At 41.9% G+C, this 26,105-nt stretch overlaps 2 protein-coding genes across 8 annotated transcripts in view; one reads left to right on the top strand and one right to left on the bottom strand.

Moving 5' to 3' along the window:
- Positions 1-1,442: 1,442 nt before the first annotated feature.
- RSRC2 (arginine and serine rich coiled-coil 2) lies at positions 1,443-13,933 on the bottom strand. Of its 3 annotated transcripts, none has more exons than XM_053279736.1 (10): positions 13,782-13,933; positions 10,269-10,425; positions 9,338-9,381; positions 6,638-6,828; positions 5,148-5,291; positions 4,879-5,001; positions 3,675-3,754; positions 3,153-3,385; positions 2,411-2,500; positions 1,443-2,054 (listed from the first exon to the last, which is right to left on the bottom strand). In XM_053279736.1, exons 1-10 carry the CDS (start codon positions 13,785-13,787, stop codon positions 1,875-1,877), a joined length of 1,248 nt encoding a protein of 415 aa, XP_053135711.1. In that variant the 5' UTR covers positions 13,788-13,933; the 3' UTR covers positions 1,443-1,874. The 3 variants fall into 3 exon arrangements, with proteins under 3 accessions (XP_053135711.1, XP_053135713.1, XP_053135712.1); XM_053279738.1 differs by lacking the exon at positions 13,782-13,933 and adding an exon at positions 8,369-8,446 and having other exon boundaries at positions 6,638-6,850; positions 10,269-10,362; XM_053279737.1 differs by lacking the exon at positions 13,782-13,933 and having other exon boundaries at positions 6,638-6,850; positions 10,269-10,409.
- An 80-nt stretch (positions 13,934-14,013) lies between these two features.
- The window catches only part of KNTC1 (kinetochore associated 1), a 56,757-nt gene continuing 44,665 nt past the window's right edge, over positions 14,014-26,105 (top strand). For 4 of the 5 annotated variants that reach the window (XM_053279728.1, XM_053279727.1, XM_053279729.1 and 1 more), the window contains exons 1-9: positions 14,014-14,693; positions 16,175-16,327; positions 17,351-17,471; positions 18,723-18,838; positions 19,219-19,291; positions 21,051-21,128; positions 22,919-22,953; positions 23,089-23,199; positions 24,992-25,085. In XM_053279728.1, the coding sequence (XP_053135703.1) occupies positions 16,196-16,327; positions 17,351-17,471; positions 18,723-18,838; positions 19,219-19,291; positions 21,051-21,128; positions 22,919-22,953; positions 23,089-23,199; positions 24,992-25,085 (760 nt within the window). In that variant the 5' untranslated portion in view covers positions 14,014-14,693; positions 16,175-16,195. Of the gene's footprint in view, positions 14,694-16,174; positions 16,328-17,350; positions 17,472-18,722; positions 18,839-19,218; positions 19,292-21,050; positions 21,129-22,918; positions 22,954-23,086; positions 23,200-24,991; positions 25,086-26,105 lie in introns of those variants that run through there. The other variant, XM_053279730.1, reaches the window with a different exon arrangement.

Raw genomic sequence — 26,105 nt, 5'->3', positions numbered from 1 at the left:
ACACTGACGAACTAGACATTTCTCACTCCCTAATTAGAAGGCCTCCACAGTGCTAGCTTACTTCTAAAGTTTAGTAAATCTGATAGCATGGCAGCATAAAGGTTGTGCTTTAAAAACATACTTGTCCTGACTTTATGCTTGGAATAGAGACGTTTCTATTAAACAGACATTCCCAAAGCACTTTTATAGAAGATGCCAAGGATGAACACAATGGCTTCTTCTGCTGAAGGCATAACAGTGAACAACATCCTTCAGTTTCATAGGGTCAGGGCTTCTATTCCAAATAAAGCTGTAGTACTTAACCTGCAATTCTAGTTTTGTGGTGGTGTTGGAACTTTCAAATGTGAACACATTTTTTTCCATCACCCTATTGAGACCAAAAGTAACGTAGGGGCTTAACTCACTGTTGCAACTCAAGTGTCAATCCTCACAGGATCTAGCTACTGTTTGTGAATATTCACAAAGCTTTGCATAAAGAAATGTTTCCTCCAAAAGGCAGCACATCCCACTTCAGTATTAAGCATGTATTATTCCTAAGAGTAATTTACACACATTTTGCTTTTCTTGCTTTTATTAATAGCTTCATTATACAGCAATGTGTGCCAAAACTAAGAACTTCCTCAGACAAATACTTAATTGTTTTTTAAACCAACTCTACTACCCCATTAACCCCTTTCTGGCCTGGTCCCAGCTTGTTTAAAGGAGGGACGCTTAACACAAACATGTATAATAAAAACCTTTAAAGTAAAATATTCTTTGGGGAAAAAACAGCCCTGAAGAACTCCAGGGAAACACCCCAGAATTTGTGGACATTAGCATCTCACTACATAGAAATTATAGCTCAAAGAGGCACAATCCAACAGGCACTGTTGTGCACATCTATGCTACATTGGGCATTGAGTAATATTTCATGTAAGCCTCATTTAAAAGAGGTGCAGACACTCTCATGGATCATGTACGTGTTTTTCATAATAAATCTTATACTGCAAAAGGGATGAGGAAGCCAGTGTGCTAATTCAACAGAACATTTTGCTCGAGTGGCTCGAAATGGTCTAGTTCTCCTTCCACTTTAAACAGGGCTGTCTTATTGGATCCTACCACTGGAAAAGAGAACCTGCTACAACTGATAACCCATTATATTTGGACAGGTAATTTCCCTAGATTTGTCTGGATAGGGTGGGTTAGGACTGAGTTCTGGTTCAGCATAAGAAGCTGCCTCTATCAAACAAACAAGACTCTACTACCAGTGCTGAATATACCAAAGCATACTGAATACCTTGCAGTAGAAATACAATCAGTGCAGAAATTCATGAGGTTTAGTATCTAGTTTTACTGTTAGCTTGTCTTCAAGTGAGCTTTCTATTAGTGTTGACAGCATGAAATTGTACCTGTTCTACAAAATTAAATTCTGAACAATTCACTCAGTAAACTTAACAGTACAATCTGAGAAAAAACATTTTTATTAACTAGGTTTTTGCACTGCCCACTGACCCAGTCTGCTAGATAACACCTACACAATGTTTTTTTATGTTTCAAGAGTTGAAAATAACTGTACAAGGTTAAAGTACAAAAGTACACAAGACAGTGGACACAAAATATCCATGTATGAGTTTACCCTCACCTGCTCTGTTTTGAAAGGCAGAACTAAAAGCGTTGTCCTTCTGTAGCTCTGTCAAGTATAACGGAAGTGAGTATAACCTGATTACAACATGGAACACCAGTTATCACTGATCTGATATTTACAAAAATTGTAATGTCAATAAATTAAAGTCAATGCAACACCCATGCAAGCTAGAATGCTAGCTTTTGGTGAACAAGGACCCAATATCTGAACAAGAATCTTTGACAAAGTCAGTCCCACGCTTTAAGTGTTTTCAAACAGCATCCATTCCTCGCATTGAAGATGTAAATCCCAAGCCCATTCCTCTTTGGGTGTGCGTCTGTGACCTCGCCATTTCATATTGGGCGTCTAGATTTCTGAATACTTCTTCCTGCTGTTTTAAAGTCTTATAACTTTCTTCATCCACTGAACTACCACCAGCTTCTTCCTCACTCTAGAAAAAACACAAGACATTTTCAGGGACGGAAAGATTAACAGATTTAACCCGCTGAAGTGTTCAGCCACTATGCTAACCAAAAGTTCATGCTAATCAAGCATCTTCTTCATCAGCGAGATTTCCACAATAAGTAAGTTAAGCATGCAAATACTTGAGAAAGAAATTAGTGCTTATTAATGCCAGTTGAATTCATTTCAGTGTAGGTTTACAAGTGCCTTTGATGGGAAGTTCACAATTTCCATTAGCTCAACATAATCCATTTTATCTCATCCCCAATGTATTAAGCTTATCAGTTCCATCAACCAACCCGAAGCAGTTCAGGTACGAGGCTGTCTAACTGCAAAGTCACATACCTTAATACCCATGAGCTTTCTAAATTTGACATTTTGGTCCTTATTTCCAAAGTTCAGTTTCTCCCAGATTTCTGCAGATTGTGATTTATCCTATTTTTAAAAAAACAAAAAACACCCAACATGTTACATATACAAGCACAGATAGTTTTCAACTAGTTTTAACTTGATAGGTCACCTAGATCAACTTGATAGCATACTCAAGAGTTCCATTCAACACATGTATATCTAACTCATCCGAGACCCATGTTGACTTAAGATACAAATATGCACCATCAAAATGTAACATCTGAATAGCCTTCATTTCTTTCATGTTCTGGGAGGATGGCAGGTTTCAGACGTTTCTTGTTTTGGAATCAGATACAATCTGGTTGCAAGCCTGAAGTTCCTCAGTCACTTTATGACTGATGAAAAATTTGCCAGGCTGGCTTAGTAGAAAGCAAGCAATATTTTTTAACTCTACGTCTCAAAAAACTAATACCTCCCAAGCGAAAGCCCTTTTAGTTTCCTTTCATCCAATCAAATTGTTAGCTCTCAAGGTTGTTCTGTACACCACAAAATCTCCTCTTAGAAATCTCAGAATGCCAGGCTCTCTCTCTATATATATAAATAAATATTTCTAGTCCTCACAGGTGCACCGCTAACTATGACTATATGATGAAGTAGTCAGTGCTGTAAAACTCTAATACAGGTAACATTTCCCCAGCACAGAATAGAGCCTGCTTAGGCAAAAAGTATTACCTACCCCTTCTTTTTTGCCTTGCCACAGCATTTTCCGCTTTTTCTCCTGTTCAGCAAACTTCATAGGATTCACTGCTGCTGGATTATAATAGCTGGGTACAGCGATTCCAGTCTCTGCCAGGGCCTTTGCTTGCAGAGCTGCCATCTGAGCTGCCATCGCTATTTGAGGAGTGACTTGCGTCCCAGAGGCCAAAAGGGCTGCAACATTGATGACCGAACCACTCGTGGCAGCAGCCGCTGAAATGAACATCGAAACGTTGTACAAGAACAAGCCTTCTAACTCATGTTCATGGAACAAGTACAATACTCAAAATTAACAAATAGCAGTACAAACAATCCAGTTCTAAGAACTCACTCAGCACATAGCTTTTCTTCCCTTAGCATGTATCTGGCATCATGACCTATTAGTTTTGCTTAAGCTTTATTCTTTCAGGAGTCAAACTCGAATCTAAGCTTTTCTTCCATTACTATTCATTATGCCATAGCAGCTTATTCATTATGCCCTAGTTTATAAAAACAGAATTACCAGCTGCCATTTCCTGTTGCTTCTGTTTTTCAACCAGTTCTTTCTCTCTCTGTTCTTGAAGCTTTTTTGCTCTTTCCAATCTAGGAATAATAATACAGAAGTAAATCAGCCAATTCATTTTCACTTTTCCCATTTAGCCCCTAAAGCAATTAGTTGACACAACTAGACATTAACTAAACATATGTTTCTCTAGTTTTCATTACTGAAAAGAGAAGCCAGTGAGAGCCAGCGTGGTGTAGTGGTTAGAGTGCTGGACTAGGACCAGGGAGACCCGAGTTCAAATCCCCATTCATCCATGAGACTTGCTGGGTGACTCTGGGCCAGTCACTTCTCTCTCAGCCTAACCTACTTCACAGGGTTGTTGTGAAAGAGAAACTCAAGTATATAGTACACCGCTCTGGGCTCCTTGGAGGAAGAGCAGGATATAAATGTAACAACAACAACAACAAATCTCAGTGGTAATTGGCACCCTGGGTGCAGTTCCAAAAGACCTTGAAGAGCACCTCAACACCATAGGGACCACAGAAATCACCATCAGCCAATTACAAAAAGCAGCTTTACTGGGAACAGCCTATATTCTGCGACGATATCTATAACAGCAACAACATTGACAATAAAATTCTGGCATCCCAGGTCCTTGGGAAGGACTCGATGTCTGGATAAAACAAACCAGTCAATAACACCTGTCTGACTGTGTAAAATAATAATAATAAAGTCTGCCAACGTGATGGTGAAAATGTGCTAGTGGACTGGTTAGTTCATAATATACACAACTAGGCTATGAGAAATCAACTGCAACCAGCAGTGTATTTGAGGCAGCCTCTGGAGGTACACTGACTGCAGAACAAGACAAAAGTTCCCAGTCTTCATAGCTGCACAAGTAAAGACTGGAAGTCGATATCAGTGTATGCTCAGCAACTAAAAGTCTGACATGCATTTTCTAACAGATTATAGAATTGGATTTCTGCCATTTACTGTATCTCTGCTAATCTCTTCTATATCTCTTGCTTGCTGACAATCTCAATAGTGACACCAGAGATTTTCTGAAAAGCTGAACATTGTTACAGAGGATAAAATTTGCAGTTGGAGGGAGGAAAGAAAAAGAGAGAAGAGAATGACAACTGCCCTCAAGGCTAGAATGCTGCGTGTTCCTATAATATGTTGTTTTATAGATGCCAAGAAGAACTTGAGAGAAAGACAGTACCGTCTGGCCAATGCTTCCTGGGCATCCATTGCTGTATTTCGTCCCCTAAAGGGCGGAGGACTAGGAGTTCGGCTATGACTTCTGCTGAATCTCCTGGGTTTTTCAGGTCTCTTCTTTCTTTCTCTGCAAATGACCATGTGTCCAGTAGATTTTATTATTTCATAGTGACTTAAATTTAATTTGAAATTAAACTGTACTCCTGAATATATTCTTACTTTAAGATGTGCTGCCACCCACCCTACACCTCTTTATGAAAAGAGCAAACATACCTGCTTCTGCTTCGAGTTCGGCTCCTGCTCCGGCTTCTATGCCTGTGTTTAGATTTTGATCTAGAACGTGATTTTACTCGCCGCTTTCTATCTCGGCTTCGAGATCGTGACTTTTTTTTGTCACGGCTTCTACTTCGATGATGTCTGAAAACACATTCCAAATCCCTGGTAACATTTCCTAGCTTCATGACTCACATTTTATTAGCAGTAAAATGTAAGATAAACATATGCACTGTGCTTTATTTAAACTACAAAAAAAATTGTAACAAAGTTCTGGGCTCATTATATAACAAATCTTCACCTAAAATCAAACTAACAGCTTGAACATTACCAAATACTTCAAGTCCATAAAACAAATTATCAACATCATTTAAAAGTTTGGTAAAGCGGCAACAGTGCAAGAACCCTAATCTGGGAAGAGAAAGCTCAAAATTACTAGCTGCCTGATTCTGAAAAGATTAGTAGATGAAGCACTTCAATGTGTTTAGCACTAATGTATACCAAACAGTTCCACTAACACCATGCCAAAAGCATATCACGCCAGCAATATCACACCAACACAGTACTGATATTGGTAGTTAGAACTTTTTGGAACATTTAGAACCAGGATGCAGCTGGGCATTATAAAAGAAGCAGATTAGTCTATTCACCAAGTAGTAAGCTGAAACATCCAAGGCCTAAATTTGGCAAATATAAATAGCTTTCGCAGTGTAAGCAACATACAGAACCTTCCACAAATACCCTGCACTATTTCCAAAGTGAATAATTAGAGCAAATTATTCAAAAACTAGCTTAACCTGTGCAGAGCATCTGCACACTAGTACTTGATTGCTCCCCTAACCCCCTGCCACAGCCCTCCTCACCTCAGAGATCTCTCCACACTCACCTGAGCCACACTCCTGCTCCTCCTCCTCCAACTGGTTGCTTTCATCCCCCTCACCCCTCTTGGTCACGGCTGCAGCGTTGCTGGTGCCTATTGACTAAGCTGCAGTCCCCTATCCCTACCCGAGCCCCGCTCCTCCCCACAGGAGCAGCAGCAGCGGTTGACCGGGCTCTTCCTCGCTACCACCATGGCCGCTCGTTCCCCTCAGGCCGCTGACAGGCTCGGGCCCGTCCCTCACCCTTCCTTTTCTCTTCCCCTCCCTTCTTTCTCTCTCTCCCCATTAACAGATCTTGTTCATCTTGCTTCCTCATTTAATTCACACAATGGCAGCCTCCTTCTCCTGAAGGGGCTCTTTCCTCCCTCACAACCTCTCTCTTCACAGGCCCCTGCCCTAACCCTAACCCTAACCCAACCAGTAACAGTTGCATTCCAACTGTCCTTAACCATCACAGGCTCTTCCTCCCTATCTGCATATGGAATCCCCACTGCCCAATCACCACGGTGCTTCTGCTTGTGAACTCTCGCGCGAGCTGCCACACACGGGATTAGCCAGAGGTATGCCTTAGAGAAATATATAGATAGAATAGAAGATAGATAGGCTATCTACCTTTCACGAGATCGGGATCGTGAATGACTCCGTCCTCTGGAGGATTTCCGCTCTTTACGCTTGTGTCGCTCCTCACCATTTTCAGAGGTATTCAGGCTGTCTCTGCCTTTATCAGAAGAGTGTTCTTTGTCATTATGGTCTTCAGACTTGTGCTTCTTGGAGGACTTCTCTTTGGACCCATGTCTTCTTGCCTGTTTTAAGAAGAAGTTGGTTCTTTCAGGAAAATAGTGCAACAAAAAGAGTTAGTATGGGCATCAGCAGATAAAGAATGATATGTTGTGATGCAACATTAGTAACCTTAGGAGTGTGGCCCAGTCAAGTGTGATGGCTTTAACACCACTGTCTACCCAATGTTGCAGATGAACACTATCATTCCTCCTCCCAACCCCAATCCCTTCTTAAACCTTCAATACCACATAGTTAAAGCACCCTGTGCCATGACCATTTTCCACAACATCCTACAGAACAGCAGGCTCTCTCAGCGATTGGTTACCCCATGCACAATGACTGAGAAGGCACTATTTCCTGCACCTACAAGGAGGATGAAGGGAGCACTGTTTTTTAAGGAGTGTACACATGAGACTTGCCTACAGAAATCTGTGTACAAGTACACAAGCAATTAAGATAGCTCAAACGCAGTGCTACTGGCCAGCCTTACAGAAGTACTGAGATTTGTATTTCCAACCTATCTTATCTCAAAACCTTAGATTACAAATTACCAGTATGACTGTCGTGGTTTATTTTCCTGCAGTAGCATCTGTATCTTGTTGAAACAGACTCTTCCCATGTGCAGTTTGGTTTATCCCCATTTTAGGTGAAAGTTCCCTGTAGTTTTCCTTCTTTTTCAGTTTATTTTGTGTGTATATATTTCTACTTTAAAGACTATAAGGGTCTTAAAATTAAAAACAGAATAATCCAAAACATCCACAAGTAGTAATAAAGGTAAATCCTGAGTGTTTCCAATATTTGTTCATTTCTTTTAAGCTGAACTAATCCTACTCAGTCAATACACCACATAATTACAATCAACTCATCACTGAAGACAATTAGACATAGAAAAAGACATCACCTGTCTACTCTGATATAAATGTTAGGCTAATTCACATACTAGGTGATTTTCTAACGTAGTTTATAAGATCCTTTTGGTCTATTTTAGCTACTTTTTCAGTTAGTTGTATAGCTGCTCAAAAAAAGATTTGAACTTCACTTTAAAAAATGAGTGCAACGTTCCTCCATATTATACACAGTGGGACGATCCTACAAACATGAAACAAACCCCAATAGACAGAGGTAGTTTGTGAACTTGCTGCTGTGCATGGATTTGCCCACACTCTCTTTTTTTAGCACTGTAAATGACCACATTAGGAGACTTATAGAAAAGCCAGTGTATTTTTCAACAATTATGTAAACATTACAGATTTGATGATACTGACAAGATGTTGAGCTAAACATCCACAATAGTTTCAAGCTAACACTAGTTATTCCCACCAAATTTAAGGTGCCCAAGTAGATTCTCTTTGTATAACTTATACATATAGAAACCAAAACATTTTTTAAAATCATCTAACAGTAGGATTAAGCATTGATAAAGTTTGAATGAAAACTTCTTAAGCATAATGTAGCAGTCCTCTAAATATACACTTGGTATTAAAAACCACCATTATATCCCATAACCAATTTAAGTTTCTTTTTTTTTTAAGGGTAATATGAGTTTGAATGACTAATAGTTACCTTATCATGAAGTAGGCTTATAATTTTGCTATCTGAGTCTGGAGCGTCTTCAGTTCAGTCTCTTCGCGCATTAGCACGCTGAGTATGATTTATTATAGAAATGTTATCATGTGATCTTAACAATATAGTCAATTTCACAAATACTCTCCTATTTTTTTTTTATTTAAACAGAGCTTCCATTGGGAAGGGGGGGAAAAGAGAAGTCCCTGGCCCCACATTTCAAATGTGTACCTGTCTAGACTAAGGCAGGGCTGGGCAAACTTGGCCCTCCAGTTACTGTTGAATGACAATTCCCATCAATCCCAGCTACATGTGACTGGGGATTATGGGAGTTGTAGTTCAACAGCAGCTTGAAGGCCACATTTGCCCACTCCGGGCAAAGTTTGCCCGAGTAACTCAGCTACCTTTCTGGCTCCGGCTCTGCCTGTCCACTGCTTTTACTTCTCATCTGAAGACAATGGACTTACCCAGAAAGGTTATCATTACTTCCACCTCATCTCACTCCCCCTGCTTTTGCTGTAAGGCCACTTCTATTAGCTTTGCCATAAGCACTATCACCAGAGGAATATTTAACATACCAACGGAACAAAGCTAAGCTAGTGGGGACTTGGGACAATCAATCTGAGACAAGATGAGCAAACACTTTGCAATTTTGAACACTGATCATGAAGCAGAAGATACAGAACTCTGGTTCATGGAAGCTCTGTGAAAATCAAACATACCAATTCTATTTCTCCACAGAAATGTTTATTGTGATTGTTTCCACAGTAAAACCCTGTGGAACTTTCATCAACCTTTTTCTCATAATGATGGCTTCACCCATGCTTCTCACTCCAAGCACTTTTTTTTTTAATTTACTGGTTTTTGTACTTACCATTAACACAATTACATATTAAGATTTATACATGCTATGACATACTTTTAAATATGTCTTGTACAATTACCTAAGCACTACAAAGTACTAATTACCTCTTTGCTTCTGCTCCGGCTTCTGTATTTTTTCCCGTCATTATCTAAGGAAGGAAGAATTTATTGATTATCAAGTAAAGGAGCCTGAAAAACTTTTAAAAACAGACATACCATTCCCAACCACACCCAATAAGAGGCAGTTCACAGTTTAAGCTGTTTTATGTTTGTTTATAATGAACATTTTAACTATCCACTATTTCTCTCCAATACCTAACACACCTTCATTTTTAACAGGTTGACATCCAAAGTGTTGAGAGGTTCAATATTTTTTAAAAAGTTTCAGAGTTCAAAATGTAACTTCAATTCTATAATTCAAGAAACTTGATCTTATAACTCCACTGACTATGTTTCTAGAAACATGAAGATTTTTCTGTTTAGAAACCTTTAACTCTTCAATATAACCGGGGAGGGGGGCATGGCACTCATGATTAACCTAATGGCACAGCAGGGAGATGACTTGCCTAGCGAGCAAGAGGTTGCTGGTTCAAATCTCTACTGGTATGTTTCCCAAAATATGGGGAAACACCTATATCGGGCAGCAGCAATATAGGAAGCAATATAGCAATATAGAATTCTATAGCAATATAGAATTCTTTGGGAGGAGGCAATGGTAAACCCCTGCTGCATTCTACCAAAGAAAACCACAGCGCTCTGTGGTCGCCAAGAGTCAACAGCACAGCAACATGACTAACCAAGCAGGTGTTATTTACAGTCATTCTATCAACACAGAACTTGCAAATTATGATAAAATATGAAAACACTGTAATCTTAAACATGTTTACTTGAAACAGTTTACCTGAATTAAAAGAAAATCAAGTTTATCTCAAAGCAAGCAGTTAGGATTGCAGCTACACAGACCACTATTCAACTGCAAGCATATCCTTGAAGAGGATCTGAAAGTGACAAATACCACAACAATAGGTTTCCATACCTGACTTCCGTTTTCGCTCTCTCGATCGCGAACGTGACCTTGAGTAATGATGTTTTGAAGTTCTAGGTGAACTAGATGTATCTGAATGTTCCTTTTTCTTCTCTCTATCAGGAGATGATGTATCTGGGGCTACTGTCTCTCGCTCTGTATCACTAGCCTATGTTGAGATGAAATAAGTCATTAAATACCAGTCCATCCAAGGAGCTTTAGAAATTTGTATTTCTCAAGCATCTATAACAAACAAATCCCTTTATATTATGCAATAGAATGGCAAACAATCTGCTGATTTATTCAGTTTGGCTAAATAATGGTTTTGGCTGCTGCCAAAGAATGAACTGTATGAAGCATTGTGCAACAATATTTGTGGCAGCATTCTCTATCACAGAAAGACCTACAGAGCCTTTCCTCATAAGCTCACCCAAGCCTATGGCAGAGGAGATTGGTTATCTGTAGCCAGTGAACCTTCAGTTAAAGAAGAAAAATTGGAAACCCCGAGTGGCATCTATGGAATGGGACCTAATCCAACTAACTTTGAAGCAGAAGTCCATAGTTCCTTTTCTAAACAATTCCTTTTCCTTCCCTCAGGAAATTTTAAATTTTTTGGCAAAAAAGAAATTTGAGCAGAAATATCAGTTCTTGGTCCATAATGTTTCTTCCATGCTCTTTCACACACTGGTGCTTCAGGCAGAACAGATGTGGTGCATTTTCATTACCCAAGACAGAAATTAGTACCACACCCCTTCTGCTCACAACAGCAACTCAACTACAACATGCATTTTCCAAATGAAAACTCATTTTTGAATGCATTTGCATTTCAAGTTTCAATATACAGAATAACAGCAAAAATTAAAACTCAAGTTAAACTTATTTCCTACTTCAAATGCCGTTTCTCCCTGCTGAGCACCACCTCTCCACACCATGCTAAACAAACCATGAACCTGTTTCAAGAGCATACTTCATAAATCTGATTTCCTTCCCAATTTCATTGTGCAGCCAGGCTGTACACCATTTCCATGTTACAAAGTAATATCAAAGGAGCATAATGAATGGGTTCTCAAACTGATTTCCATTTCCATGGACTGGGCAACAAAGTTCCTGCCAAATGTAGCAGTATTGTTTTACATTATTTCTAGGTGTGAAAAACCAGATGCAGAAAGAAATGAATTTTACATTTGTGGAAAAACCTTGGACCACAATAAACCACAAATCAAACTATGGCCCCTTTAAAACTCAATTTGGACATCCAAGGACTAGAAGTGTTTTAAAGTAACTGGATGCTTTTTTAATTTTTTCCTCCTCCATTTTAATGAGCAACAACAGTTTCTAATTAGAAAACAAGATACTTCAAGAGACTTAAAAATATGTTCTTATTACATTCTATAAGATTAGTAAGAAGGATCCTCTTGACAATTCCACCCATGCACCAAATTCATAAGGGCAGAAAGTAAGATATTCTTGGCAACTTCAGCATTGTTATGGAACTCCCCATCTATATTCACGACAGCTCTTCCATATAGTTTTAACATGTATTTCATACTTTTAAACAACATTAGTACAGTACTTGGTAAACATTCAGGAGGTGGCAAGCTAAAACCTTAAATACAGCAAAATGCTGGGATGGAAAAATACTCCAATATTAACTATGTCATTTTTGAGAGCAACTGTCCTGTATTGCTTAGCTAAATTTTATGTATCAGTTATAACTTCAGATGTTCAAATTTGAGCAGTTTACAGTTATTGAAAAGTCCTCCATATGACCAGAATATAGGCACATACTGACTTTTAAAAACTTTGGATTTCCATTACTGTCAGAACATAGATTGTTAGGACTTGCATATGGCTCACTACTATTCATGAAAGTAGTAACCAAAATACACAAACACACACCCCAATAAGCTTTGCATTACTCTCCTTGGAAGTAAGGAACAGAACAAGAACACAACTGTGCTGCCTAGAAGTTGGCAAGTTGGGACTGGAAAACTCTTGAGGACCCATGAGCTCCTAAAGATTTGATACTGGTACTGTGCAGTCCAACCTCATAAGCATTCACTCACACACAAGTCCTGCTATCCTTAAATGCATATCTTACAAGCAAGCTCCAGTGAATTCAGAGGGACTTTTTCTCCTAACAAAACATGTCAGGATCAGGCTGTCACCCAATAGTTCTATCAGTACTGTACAGGTTTAAAATTTACATTGATCAGTTAGCCTCCTAACGCCTTGAAATCTAACTTCCTTCGCTTTTTCTCCATGAAAGTTGAGCCCTATCTTCCTCAGACAATAATGAATTTTAAATGACTTTCCCTCCTTTTGTAATGTTTATAGAATATTTAACAAGATCTATATAGACTTTTTCCATACCCAAATTCTGTGTCTCTCAGGTTAAATACCAGTGAACATGGCAAGACTTTTCCCTAAGCAAACATACACACATTTAACTTCCAATGATAAAGTTTTGATACTGTTTTCTTACTTTGCTCATCATACCACCCATTTTGGATATTTTACTGTATGTAAATCCTATGGGTGTGTGTGGGTGTGTTAGAACTAAAAGATAGGATATGAAGTGTTGTAAATAGACAAGAGATATTTATTAGCAATAGACAAGAGATATTTATTATTAAAACATCTAAAACTAAAAAGATGGCAGGCTTCTCACATGTATAGTAGAAGAGTACCTAAAATCTTTGGCTCAACACTTCAGCTCCCATACTACACATATGCACCTGAAATAATCACACACACGTACTGCACCTCTTTTCTCTGTGTCAAAGATTAGACTGTAAGCCCCTTAGAACAGGAACCTGTCATCTTACCTGGCAACATTCAGACCAAGTTAGCCATGATTAAGTCCCAATGAAATTAATAGGACTCAACGTGTCTGAATACTGGCCACTGTTTGTAAAGCTTTATATATATGGGGGAAAGTAATCTGGAGATACAGGAGAAAAACACCCAAAGGAGGCCAAACGTGAAGGATGAGCCCAGATCACTCTGCATGTGTGTGGTGGCGCTGGTGATTTTAAAAGTCTAGCAAGTGAGATTTTAACCAAGCTGTTCTGTTTAGTGAGTTGTGAGCAGGCCTGGAAAAGAACTTAATATAAAGCCATCAAGAAAATGCCAGATAAATAAATAAATAAATGTTTCCCTCCACGGATCTGCTCCTCCCCCACCATCATCATTTCTTCAGCCCCACAGAAGCGCCCCGCAGAAAAGAAAAAAAGGGGGGGGGGAGTAGGGAAAGACGGAAAGGCAAACAGGAAGGAAACTTCGAGAAGGAGCGCGGGAGGGGGGAGGCGAGACGCCGCTTTCCTCCCCCGCCCCGCCCCGCCCCCCAACACGGCCTTCGCCAGGCCCAACATGGCGCCCACGGAGGGGGGAGGGGGGAGGAGGAGGCGGGCGCCATCTTGTCTCGCGCAGACAACTGAGCTCCCTCCGCCCGGCTCGGCCCTCCCGGCTTATGGCAAACACAGCATTTTTTAAAAGGACCCCGTGAAAGAGCCGGAGGCTCACCGCCATGTCGGAGTGTGGCCGGGGCGTGTGGGGAAGGAAGGGGGCCCTCGTCGATCCGCCCCAGCTCCTCCAGCCTTCTCAGCGAGCCAGAAACGCCTCTGACGACCGCTAACTCCTCCACTGACTGACGAGGCGGGCGATCGAGCGACCAGCCCCGCCCACCCGACTCCGGGTTCCCGGATGTAGCTGGAGGGAGGGGGAAAGCCCTTAGGGCCGCTGCAGACGCATTTACCGTGAGGAAAAGTGAAGGAGGGAGGAGGGACCGGTTTCCTGGGCAACGGGAGGAGGAGCGCGCGAGCTTATCGCCGAGGAGGGGCGTGGCAACTGCGTCACAGAACTCGGGGGAAACCAGGCGCAGCCCGGAAGTCCCGTTCAGATGACAGGCGGGGTGAAGTGCGCCAACTTTGAAACTTCTCCTCCAGGGGGCCTGAGGGGCAAAGGAGGCTCCAGCTCCCCTACGTGTTTAAAAGGCGAATCCGCCTTCACGCGACCCTTCAGACGCAAAATTAGAACGTTAAAAAGAGCGAGAGCCCCGGATTTACCCCGCATCTATGATAAAGAGTGGTTTGCTAGAACTGGGGCAGGATTTCAACCTTTAGAAAGTTTTAGTAGCGGAGCTATTAACTCTGTCCTGAAAATGCGAATTGCGTCTAGTCTTTTCTTATCTCTATGGGCGCACAGCCGCGTTGCTCTTTCTGGCTTTTCGAAGAAGTTTGATCTGTGCCTTACCCCGTAGCCGGCTAGAGGCGGGGGGAAAATCAGACGAAATTCCCGCCAGTTTGAATGTCTGTCTTGGGCTGTAGCTGCTTCTGGGACGAAAGGGACAGATAATCAATCGGTCGATATCTTTGTGCTCCGGGTTGTAAAGCAGGGGCTGCTTTCTTTGGGTCGACTTTGACAGTTGTTTGACAGGTAGGCACTGGTGAAGCTCCCCCATCATTGCTCCGTTTCAGTGGCAGCAGGGAACGCTTCCCCTGCTGAATTTCTGCCTGTCTTGCCGCTGCTTAGAGGTACAGGAGCCTTGTCAAAAAGCACGATGTCAGCCTATCTCCTTTTCTCCATCTTGAAGGGAACTTATCGCATGTTTATACTACTTACCTTTTGATAAACATGACAGCTTATATGATTATATTATATATGTATATTGTTAGGGTTGCCAGCCCTCCAGAATTGACCTAAAGTTTGCAGGAATTGATCTCGGTCTCGAGCTAACTCTTGAAAGAAATCCTGGAGATTTGAATGGCTGCATACTGTGAGAAATTTTGGAATTAAAAATTGGGAATAAGATGTTCAGGAATAACCTCAGTATGCATCAGCAGCTTTAATATGTATATACAGGGGCGTAGCAAGGTTGGAGTGGGCCCAGAGACAAGATTTTAAAATGCCACCTCCATCACTGAAGCTCGGTTCATGAAGTAAAGAAATCTTAAATGAGGCTGAACAGTGGTAACAAAAAGCATAGTAAAATTTATAAATAGATAGATAGATAAAACCTATGTGCCACAATAGAACACCATCCTAAATTATTATTTTTAAGGTTTTGTAAATTGTGGACGATGCAAGTCTTTTAATGGTACTAGAGAAAGACCTGCTGTTCGGGTAGCTCCAGGTCTTAAAACTCACATCAGTTTTGGAGGATGAATACAACTGAAGGAAGCCCAGGTGAGTGCGTGGCTGGGGGAGTCAGTCATGTGACTTGCCTCTGGAGGGCCCCCCAAGGCAGTGGGCCCCCAGACAACTGTCTCCCCTTGCCCTATTATAGTTACGCCCCGTATGTACGCGGGGATGATGAGCATTGCTGTGCATGAGCTTTTAAATAACACAGGACTATTCCTCAGGCTGGATGTTAAAACAAATTTAAAATCAAAAGCTTAGACAAACGTTTTAGATTAATTTCTTTAAAATATTTAATTTGTACACTCTTATTCAAATGACTCCATTTCAGTCCATGACCTTTCTGTCAATGGATCAAGGCAGTTTACAATTCAGAGTAACAGCATACTGTTGGCTATGCAAGGGATGGGGCACGACGGCTAAAATTAGCGAATTCAGATTGTAATTCTTACATAAGTTGTAGAAGTGGTATAACAACTGGATGGAACCGCCACTGAGAGACAGTTCTGGGAGAAGGGCAGCCGAATAACAATCAGGCTGATGGTTCACAGGTCTTGTGTTCTCACCTTGGAGGCAATCCAGTGAAATGGCTTCACTCTCTCTTGTAACTTTCTCCTATGGCAGGAAAAGATTCACTCGATCTGCCTTTCAAATTGCTGCCTACCAGCCTGCTGTTTAAAGGAACAGAATCATTATTTGTTTTAATGCAAAGGCTCAAGTGACAACTTTGCTATCCTGCCATGTTGTTTGTTTGTTGCTCTTTTGATCTGTCGGCACAGCACCAAGATTCCTTTCAAAAGATGTGGGATGATGTGGAGCTTTTGGCAAGCGATGATACCGGAAGTGGACAGCTGGGCATCCATTCCAGACAAGAATATGGAAGCGCACTGTATCAAATGCATGCGCTGATTAAAGTCACATCCTCTGAAAAGGTAGAATTTCCTTTGGGGGAATAATAGTAATAATAATAATAGTAATAATAAATATAGTAATAATAAACTTTATTTTGTTAGCTGCCCCATAACAAATTGTTCTCTGGGCGACCCATAGTTAGTCTGTGGGATTCTCTGCCCTGGGATGTGGTCATGTCCACTAGCCTGGATGGCTTTAAAATGAGCTTAGGAAAATTCACAGAGGACAGATCTATCAATGGCTACTAGTCTGAGGACTAGTAGAGAGGAGAGCTGGTCTTGTGGTAGCAAGCATGACTTGTCCCCTTAGCTAAGCAGGGTCTGCCCTGGTTGCATTTCAATGGGAGACTTGATGTGTGAGCACTGCAAGATCTTCCCCTCAGGGGATGGAGCCACTCTGGGAAGAGCAGAAGGTTCCAAGTTCCCTCCCTGGCAGCATCTCCAAGATAGGGCTGTGAGAGATTCCTGCCTGCAACCTTGGAGAAGCTGCTGCCAGTCTGGGTAGACAATACTGGGCTAGATAGACCAATGGTCTGACTCAGTATATGGCAGTTTCCTAAGTTCCTGTGTTCTTCCAATGACTATGGGCCACCTCCAGCCTAAGATGCCTCTAAATGCCAGTTGCAGAGGAGTAACAGCAGGAAAGAGGGCATGCCCTCACCACTTGCCTGTGGGCTTCTCAGAGGCATCTGGTGGACCACTGTGTGAAACAGGAAGCTGGACTAGATGGGCCTTCTTGGACCTGATCCAGCAGGGCTGTTCTTATGTGTTGTACTTCATTGGTTGCATGTGATGATTGCAATTCTGCAAAGACTTGCATAATAACTATTCTACTGGCATGGACCAAAGTTATAGTGTATATGTGTGTGTACTGAAGTTTTATTATTAATTAATAATAATAATTACATTTATAAACCACCCTATCCAGAGGCTCTGGGCACTAGTAGGGGTGCCAGATTTGACCACTACCGTATCTGTTTGCATTTGCAAGGGAACTCCAGTTTTTATTGAATACAATTAAATTCCTTTCATTTTATTTGCCAGGTTTTGTCTAATCCAAAGCTATATGCTTGCAACTCCAATGACGGCTGTGTATTGGTGGCTGACAGAACAGTGGTGGTGCTGGACAATATCTGTCGGTCTCTTCGGATGTTTGCTCAGTTTGGTGAGTTTACAGCTTGCAACACTGATGGAAACTTAAACTGAAAGGTTTTGGGGGGTATTTGTTTTCTGCCTGGAAATCTACACTGGATCCAGAGTTCCATATGTGCTGTGATAAGCTAATGGAACTCAAGTTTACTGTATTCACCTGTTGTGTTCCCTCTAACAGGGAGTCCCAGATGTTGTTGACTACAATTCCCAGAATCCCCAGCTGCCATGGCTTTTACTTGGGGATTATGGGAGATGTAGTCAACAACATCCCTGTTTCAGGGAACATTGTTTACCTGAATCCAAGACTAGGTTTTTTCCAAGTTCTTCCATTTTAGAAATTGGAGTTTTAAAATGTATTGTAGTGTAGTGACGAATGTCGCAGCCAGGTTGGTCTCTGGGTCATCTCAGAGAGACCATATTACTCAGGTGTTGAAAGAGCTACACTGACTGCCGATAAGTTTCCGGGCAAAATACAAGGTGCTGGTAATTACCTATAAAACCCTAAACAGCTTAGGCCCTGGGTTTTTAAGAGAATGTTTTCTTCGCCATGAGCCCCATTGCCCGTTGAGATCTTCTGGAGAGGTATGTCTACGGTTGCCACCAGCTTATCTGGCGGCTACTTGAGGTTGGGCCTTCTCTGTTGCTGCCCCTGGGCTCTGAAATGTGCTCCCTTCCCTGTTGAGATAAGAGCCTCCCCATCTCTGGCAACTTTTAAACGGGCACTGAAGACATATTTGTTCCCCTTGGCTTTTAATTAGATTTATAGTCTTAATACTTTTAATGTTGGGTTTTAAATGGTTTTAATGTTTATATGATTTCAATTATAAACCGCCCAGAGACACAAGTTTGGGACAGTATAGAAATATGTTAAATAAATAAATTAAATAATTGTGTTATCTTTTGATGAGTCAGTGGTTAATACAATAGCTGGTGGGTGTTTGCTAAGGATGTGTGGAGTTCAGTGGGTTACAAAGGCTAGGGCATTATTAGGGCAATAATGACCGACTCCCAATGCCTGTATCATTGGCACCTAAGCAGTTGAAATCAGCGACTCACTTTGGTGGTCTGATGACCTCTAGGCTAACATCTGCTTACCAGAAATAGGTACGCTAGATGAGTAGGAGTACTGGACTATTGGCTGATGTGCCAGTTGGGAAGCAACGCTGACTTCTTACTTAATTCTTTATCACATTGGAGCTTTGCTCCTGCATAAATGTCACTGTTTGTTACGTCTGAATACTTGCGTGTTTTTTAAACCTTCCAGAGTCGGAGGTGGATATTGTTGGCTTGTGCTACGAAGGACAGTTTCTCGTGGTTGGGGAGAGAAGTGGCCATCTTCATTTCATTCACGTAGCCTCAAAGCAAACCTTGCTAACCCAAGTGCGTGACTTTTGTCTTTCTCGTTTCCGTCATCAGCTTTGGAAATATACAGTTCTGAAAAGCTGCCTCATACTAAGTTACCGTAGCCCAACTGTGTACAGTCTGATGGTCCCATCCTGAAACCTGCTGCCTATTTTGTTGGAGATTGAGGATTAATCTGGGGACTTGTGGATGTCTACTGAGTTTTGGGTGTGCTGTGGGCGTATAAATGTCCATTGTTAGTTTGCTGGCTGGTTTTTATGTTGCAGTAGATGGAATTTTTAAATTTCAAAACCTATGCTTTGAGTAGGTTTGAATTAAGATGTGATGTTTGGTATATGATCCATCTAAAATAAATGCACACATTAATATGTGTGTCTTTCTGTGAATTTGTGTTTTAGGTTTTGGTTCAACGATCTCAGAATGGCAGAACTTATTTGAATCTTATTCTTGAAGAAGATAGTGCCACTAGAGGTAGGATTTCTTAAAAATAATTGAAATTGTGCTCTCAAAATATTTTCTTGGAAATTAAGGTTGGAGATTCTTGTTTATGTTGACATATGAACACTTCATAAAACAAATATGAGATATACATCTGGAATAATATAGCATTATTTACAATTAAGATCCAAAACCAAATAAACACATTAAAAAAAAGAATCAACACAATAAATCTACAAATCATAATAATTCAAAGATATGATTAAGATCACTAGAAGACTGTGCCTTGATCAGCCAATATATAATAAACCAGCTCCAATTTTCAACAAATCTGTTGTTTCTTTTGTCCTCTAACTCTCACCATGGCAGTTAGTTTGGTCATTACCACAAACTGATATGATTTTAATTCCCATTCATTAACATTAGGAACAGCTCTTAACTTCCAGAATTCTGCATAACACATCCTTGCAGCAGCAAGAATATAGCCAACATTATTGGAGAATTTTAATGACCTTTAAAACCCTACATGGCTTGGGGCCAGGGTACCTATCGGACCACATTTGCCCATATGAGTCTGCCAGGGCCCTCCGTTCATTGTCTCAGGCCCTGCTCATGGCCCCACCACTAACAGAGATCCAGTTGGCAGGAACTAGAGACAGGGCCTTTTTGGTTGTGGCCCCTCGGCTTTGGAACGCCCTCCCTGAAGAGCTTCACCTGAGCCTCCCTCAGTGTTTTTGAAAAACAACTAAGAACACATATTTTTAAAGAGGCTTTTTATTGCGCCATCTTTGGCTATATTATTATTATTTATTTACACAGTCAGGTGTTATTGACTGGTTTGTTTTATCCAGACATCGAGTCCTTCCCAAGGACCTGGGATGGCTGAATTTTATTATCAGTGTTGTTGCTGTTATTATAGATATCATCGCAGAATATAGGCTGTTCCAGTAAAGTTGCTTTTTGTAATTGGCCGATGGTGATTTCTTTGGCCCTTATGGTGTTGAGGTGCTCTTCAAGTTGTTTTGGAATTGCACCTAGGGTGCCAAATATTATTATTATTATTAATAATAATAATTTGATTTGATTACCACCCTTCGAAAAATGGCTCAGGTTGGTTCTTTAGTTTTTTGTTTTCATAATTCTCAATTTTTAGCTTTTATAATAACTTTTAATTTAATACTGATTGTGGTTTTTAACCTGACTTTTAACTTGTTTACTTAATTTGGTTAATTTTATTACTTTTATTGTATATTGTATCTATTTTATTGTTGTGAGCTGCCCCGAGCAGTAGTGAACTGGAGGGGCGGGGTATAAATACTGTAAATAAATATAATAATGCTTTGCCTTTTTGTCTAATAGATAAGCTTTTGTTTTTTTGCAGTCCATTTGCTTGCTTGGATTCATGCTGTGAAACCTGAAATTGCCCTTCAGCCTGTACACTCTTGTGCAGCCTTTTCTCATATTTTGCTCATAATGGGCAGAAATACTGGTGAGGCTGATATCTTATAGGCAAAGAAAAGAGCAGAGAACAAGTTTATTAAAATAATTTTGCTTTAAAAAAAACAACCACCAAACACCCTATACATTGTTAATAAAAGCAAACACTTTTTAAGTTGTTACTTCTATTTACTCAAAGATCAAAAGATGGGGAGAGAGAACCAGGCTTCCTTCCTTCCCCTCTTGTTTGTACTTGGAGAGGTGCAGACTGGTTACTCCTCTCCTTGGGGATGCTCACTTTGACACAGTTCAAGAACTCCTCTTGAAACTTAACTTGTCTTTGGCCATTTCATAGGTATCTACCATGCATTTATTCTGACCAGCAATGGGTTCTTCTGCATTATGCACCTGCCACTTGCCAGAACTCTGGAAGGTAGGTTACAGTCTGATCTTAATCTTAAATGGACATATGGAAACTTTTAGTAAGAGCTGGTGCTTCTCTTGTTTTCTATACCTCTTAAAGATTTACCCCTATAAGATACTGATTGCCAGCTTCTTACCATGGTAGGAGCCCAAGGATCTGTTGTTGCCTTGCAGGTGATCACCCGCTGGGTGTGTTAGTTCTGGGTGTGTTAGTTCTTCTGGGCTTACATGGTGTAAAATGCAGTGGGTATGACTGAGTCAAAGCCACCTAATGGCGCAGCGGGGAAATGACTTGATTATCAAACTAGAGCTTGCCGGTTCGAATCCCCGCTGGTATGTTTCGCAGACAATGGGAAACGCCTATAACGGGCAGCAGCGATCTAGGAAGATGCTGAAAGGCATCATCATCTCATACTGCGCAGGAGATGGCAATGGTCAACCCCTCCTGTATTCTACCAAAGACAACCACGGGGCTCTGTGGGCGCCAGGAGTCGACACCAACTCGATGGCACACTTTACTTTTATGAGTGAGCCGACTAGATAGTTCTGGAAGGAGAGAAAGGTCTCTAACCTGTAGGGAGGTGCTTGAACCACATTTTGGGAGCACAGTTCAGGAGCCTTAAGAAAGAGGAGAGCAGGTCTCAGCTTCCTGCTGGGCCCGCACACATCCCAAGGAGCCCTGTGCGGCACCAGCATGCACATGACGTCCGTGCATGCGCGAAGCCCTATTTGCATAGTCGAGGTTTTGTGGGACGTGCGTCGCACCAGCAGGAAGCTGCAGGGGGCAGCAGAGACCAGGTAAGGATCTGCTCCTTTCTTAAAGCTCCTGAATTGTGCTCGAACCACAGTTTGTTCATGCGCAGTTCGTGCCTACTGACCTTGCACACACGGCTGTGTGTGCAGTGGCACATTGCAGGCATGCAGATGAGTGTGTGTGTGTGTGCGCGTGTGGCAAAAAAGGTAACCAGAGCACTTACTAGTCGTGTGTGTGGGTGTGTGTGGTGGGACAGGTCTTGCTGTTGCAATCAGGCTTTCTCCTGCTCACACTGGCCGTCTTCGTGTAGGAATGTGTGATCAGTGTTCATAAAAGCCCCCTCAGCAGCTTTGTGGAGCAGGTCCTAATTCTGTGGAGAGTTATGCCACAATAAATCTTCTAGTCTTTAAAATGCCACAAGGCTCCCCTTTATGCGTGTCTTTTTAAAATTACTGTACAAGGTGAGCAGGGTAAACTTCCTCCAAATTACATAGACGGCCAGTATAGAATTTGTAGGAACTACTTTTGTAATCTGGAAGAAATGTTCTAGAGCAGTGTTTCTCAACTGCCGGTCCACAAAGTGTTGGGTCCGTGAGGACCCATCACTAATCAAAATCACCCTCCCCACCCCCCAAAAAAAACCCAAACAAAACCAATTTCGGGCCGCCGGGAGCTCTCTGGAGCTCATTTCCAGGCAGCCCTCGTTGTTGGATCATGTTCATTTTGAGAAAGTGAAATTAACATTATCCTGCCTAGAAATAAGCTCTGGAGAGCTCGCCTAGGCTCTGTAGACCCTGGGCCCCGCCCCTTTTGCACATGACATCACTGGGGGTAAGGGTGGCGGCGAGGGGGGGCGACCCCTTTACTAACTGCTGGGGGAAACTGCGCACAAAAAATGTACCGGCCCGTGACTCCAAAATCGTTGAGAGACACTGTTCTAGAGAGGAGCCGTAATGCTTGCCCCTACAAATGTCCGATGGAAATGTTTGCCTTGGTGAAGAAAGGACACTGCATTTTGTAACACGCTCCTTTTTCTCTCTATGCAGTAACTGAGAAGATGGACATCAGTGCGGCAAAAAAGGTAACCAGAGCACTTTCTAGTCTCATGCCTTGAGTTTTGGCTATAATATACCCTACAAATATCATATGAATAGTATAGAACTTTTCAAAGAAAAAATAAAGCCTGCGGATGGCTGTTTGTCTGCCTTTCTTCCAGCTACAAGAACAGGTGGAAACTTGTTTCGTTTCTACAGAAGACTACCACACTGTTGGCTGCCTGACTGCTGTGACGAGGCACATGGCAAACAAGATCTTTCTGATGATCGGGGTAAATAAACATCCCACACAGCGAGAGCATTGCTTGAATGCTATGGTCTGCAATTGCCCTGTGAATTACTCTGGAGCTGCTGGGCAGTCCTTGAAAATAGGAAGCTGCCTTATACTGAGTCAGAACTTTAGTCCTTCTAGCTTAGTATTGCCTACTCTGACTGGCAGCAGCTCTCCAAGCTTTTAGGCAGAGATCTTTGGGAATACTGGGGATTGAACCAGGGACCTTCTGCATGCAAAGAGATGCTCTACCGCTGAGCTACGGGAAGGCTGAAGAACATGCCGGAGCTCCTGTCTCCCAAGGGCTCTTTCAGCAGAGGGCAGATATCTAACTTGAAATGTTTCTCATGGTAGCAGGCAGCTCCCCTTGCTGGTCATCCCACAGTTCTATTCCGAATCGGACCCCACACCCCCTAGGAGCAGGGCGATAAGGTCTCTCCATCTCACCCATGCAAACAGAGCCTTCCTATTTCTCCATCTACTCCACATGGTCTCTAGTAAGTCATACTAAGCCAGCAGCATTTGCTATATGCAAGAACCAGAAATGGCCTTCCTGCACCCCAGAATGTTTCAGCCAAAGCCAGGGGTTGGAGTCTTCCAGTCCCTAGATCAGTCTTGCATCCTTGCTCTACCAAATTTCATTTCCCTTTTCAGATCCACCCCGATACCAAACATTGCTTGAAATACATAACATCCGTTTCTTGAGTTAGACGACCTCAAAACAGTGGTACATCTGCTGGTAACCTCCACACTTGACTACTGCCATGCACTCTATGTGGGGCTGCCTTTGTATGTAGTCCGGAAACTACAGTTGGTCCAGAACGCGGCAGCCAGGCTGGCCTCTGGGTCATCCAGGAGAGACTATAATTACTCCCGTATTGAAGGGGTTACACTGGGTGCCAATATGTTTCTAGGCAAAATACAAGGTGTTGGTCATAACTTATAAAACCCTAATCAGCTTGGGCCCTGAGTTTTTAAGAGAACGTCTTCTTCGTTATGAACCCCACTGCCCTTTGAGATCATCAGGAGAGGTCTGTTCGCATTTGCCACCAGCTCGTCTGGTGGCTACTCAGGGACGGGCCTTCTCCGTTGCTGCCCCGAGGCTTTGAAATGCGCTCCCTAGTGAAATAAGAGCCTCCCCATCTCTGACATCTTTTAAAAAGTCTCTAAAGATGCATTTCTTCACCCAGACTTTTAACTGATATTGTTTTGATTGTTTTAATGTTGTTTTTAGAATATTGTTTTAAAATTTTAAATTCTGTTTTAAATTTCTTGCTTTTAAATTTTTTGTTTTTGATTAATGTTTTACTTTTAATCTTCTTGTAAACTGCCCAGAGACGTAAGTTTTGGGCGGTGTAAAAATATGATAGATAAATGAATAAATACAAGTCACAGTTTCTTCACCAAACCTATTTGTCTATAGAATATACATGTTTTTTCAGCTGTGTGTGTGTGTGTGTGTGTGTATATATATATATATATGATGACAGATATACATGGACACACATATATTGGTTGCAAGTGCCTTCCCTCTGGGGAGAATTTTCTAATGTGTTCCTATTCAGAACAGGGCTGGAAAAATGTCCACTATCTGATGACCAATGCTTGCAAATGTTTATATGTTTTCACCCCCGGCTCTGCCCAGAGTTGGCTCCTAAGAACTTCGAGGTTTTTTGTAGCCCTTGGATACAGTTCTATTGATTTTGATGAAGACCGTGCCTTGAGGGTCACGGCTTATATCTTGCCTTGAAACGTATGTGCAGGTTTTTGATATAAATATTTTGCTCCTGAAGGGTGTTGGTGACAGCGTGATGTCTGTGTGGGAGGTGGATCCTAATAAGAAGCTAATATCTATTCAGAATGTTGCAGATTCCAGTATTATTGAAGGTATGTTACCCTGCCATATACATCTTGCATAACTCTTTCCAGCATTGGGGATTTGTTAAAAGGAGCTGGGGTAGCAGAGCCCCATGAGGGAAGGAAGGGATGCAAGAGCAGGGCCTGGGGATTCTGGAGATGGGGTAGGAACATAGGAAGCTGCCATATACTGAGTCAGATCATTGCTCTATCTAGCTCAGTATTGTCGACTGGCAGCGGCTTCTCCAAAGTTGCAGGCAGGAATCTCTCACAGCCCTATCTTGGAGAAGCTGCCAGGGAGGGAACTTGGGACCTTCTGCTCTTCCCAGAGCGGCTCCATCCCCTGAGGGGAATATCTTGCAGTGCTCACACTTCTAGTCTCCCATTCATATGCAACCAGGGCGGAACCTGCCTAGCTAAGGGGACAAGTCATGCTTGCTACCACAAGACCAGCTCTCCCCTCCAGTCAGTCACATTCCCTGTCAAGCCTGGTGGTAAGCGGGGTTGGACAATGACCGAGCTGCTCAGTCGGCACTTCAGCAACAAGTAGTTCATTCTGAGGAGCCAGGCCAGAATCATAGCTTTGTAGGTCATGGTGGAATCTCTTGGTCCCCTTGTGTCGGCTTATGGGATGGCAGTAGCATAGCGTAGTGGTTAGAGTGTTGGACTGGGAAGACCCGAATTTGAATCCCAATTCAACCATGAAACTCACTGGGTGACTCTGGGCCAGTCATGTATCTCTAAGCCTCATCTACCTCACAGGGTTGTTGTGTGGATAAAAATAACCATGCTCTGAGCTTCTCGGAGGAAGAGCAGGATAGAAGGGTAAAAATAAATAAAATAAATACTGTCCTCTGCAGTGGTAGAGCAACCCAGAAACTTCCTCTTCTAGTATGCCATGCTAATCCAGAGAAGGAGAGTTGATTTTCAGTGCCTGGAGCCCCTGGTCAGAGACTAGGGATGAGCACTTCCTTTTTCAAGCACCAAATAGGCTCGAACGCTGGCATCTGAGCCAGCTCGTCGGACAGGGAGGGGTACCTTTAAAATGCA

Source organism: Hemicordylus capensis, chromosome 15 (assembly GCF_027244095.1).
Source record: "Hemicordylus capensis ecotype Gifberg chromosome 15, rHemCap1.1.pri, whole genome shotgun sequence".
NCBI classification, from domain to species: Eukaryota; Metazoa; Chordata; class Lepidosauria; order Squamata; family Cordylidae; genus Hemicordylus; species Hemicordylus capensis.
This window is presented reverse-complemented; position numbering and strand designations above follow the sequence as displayed.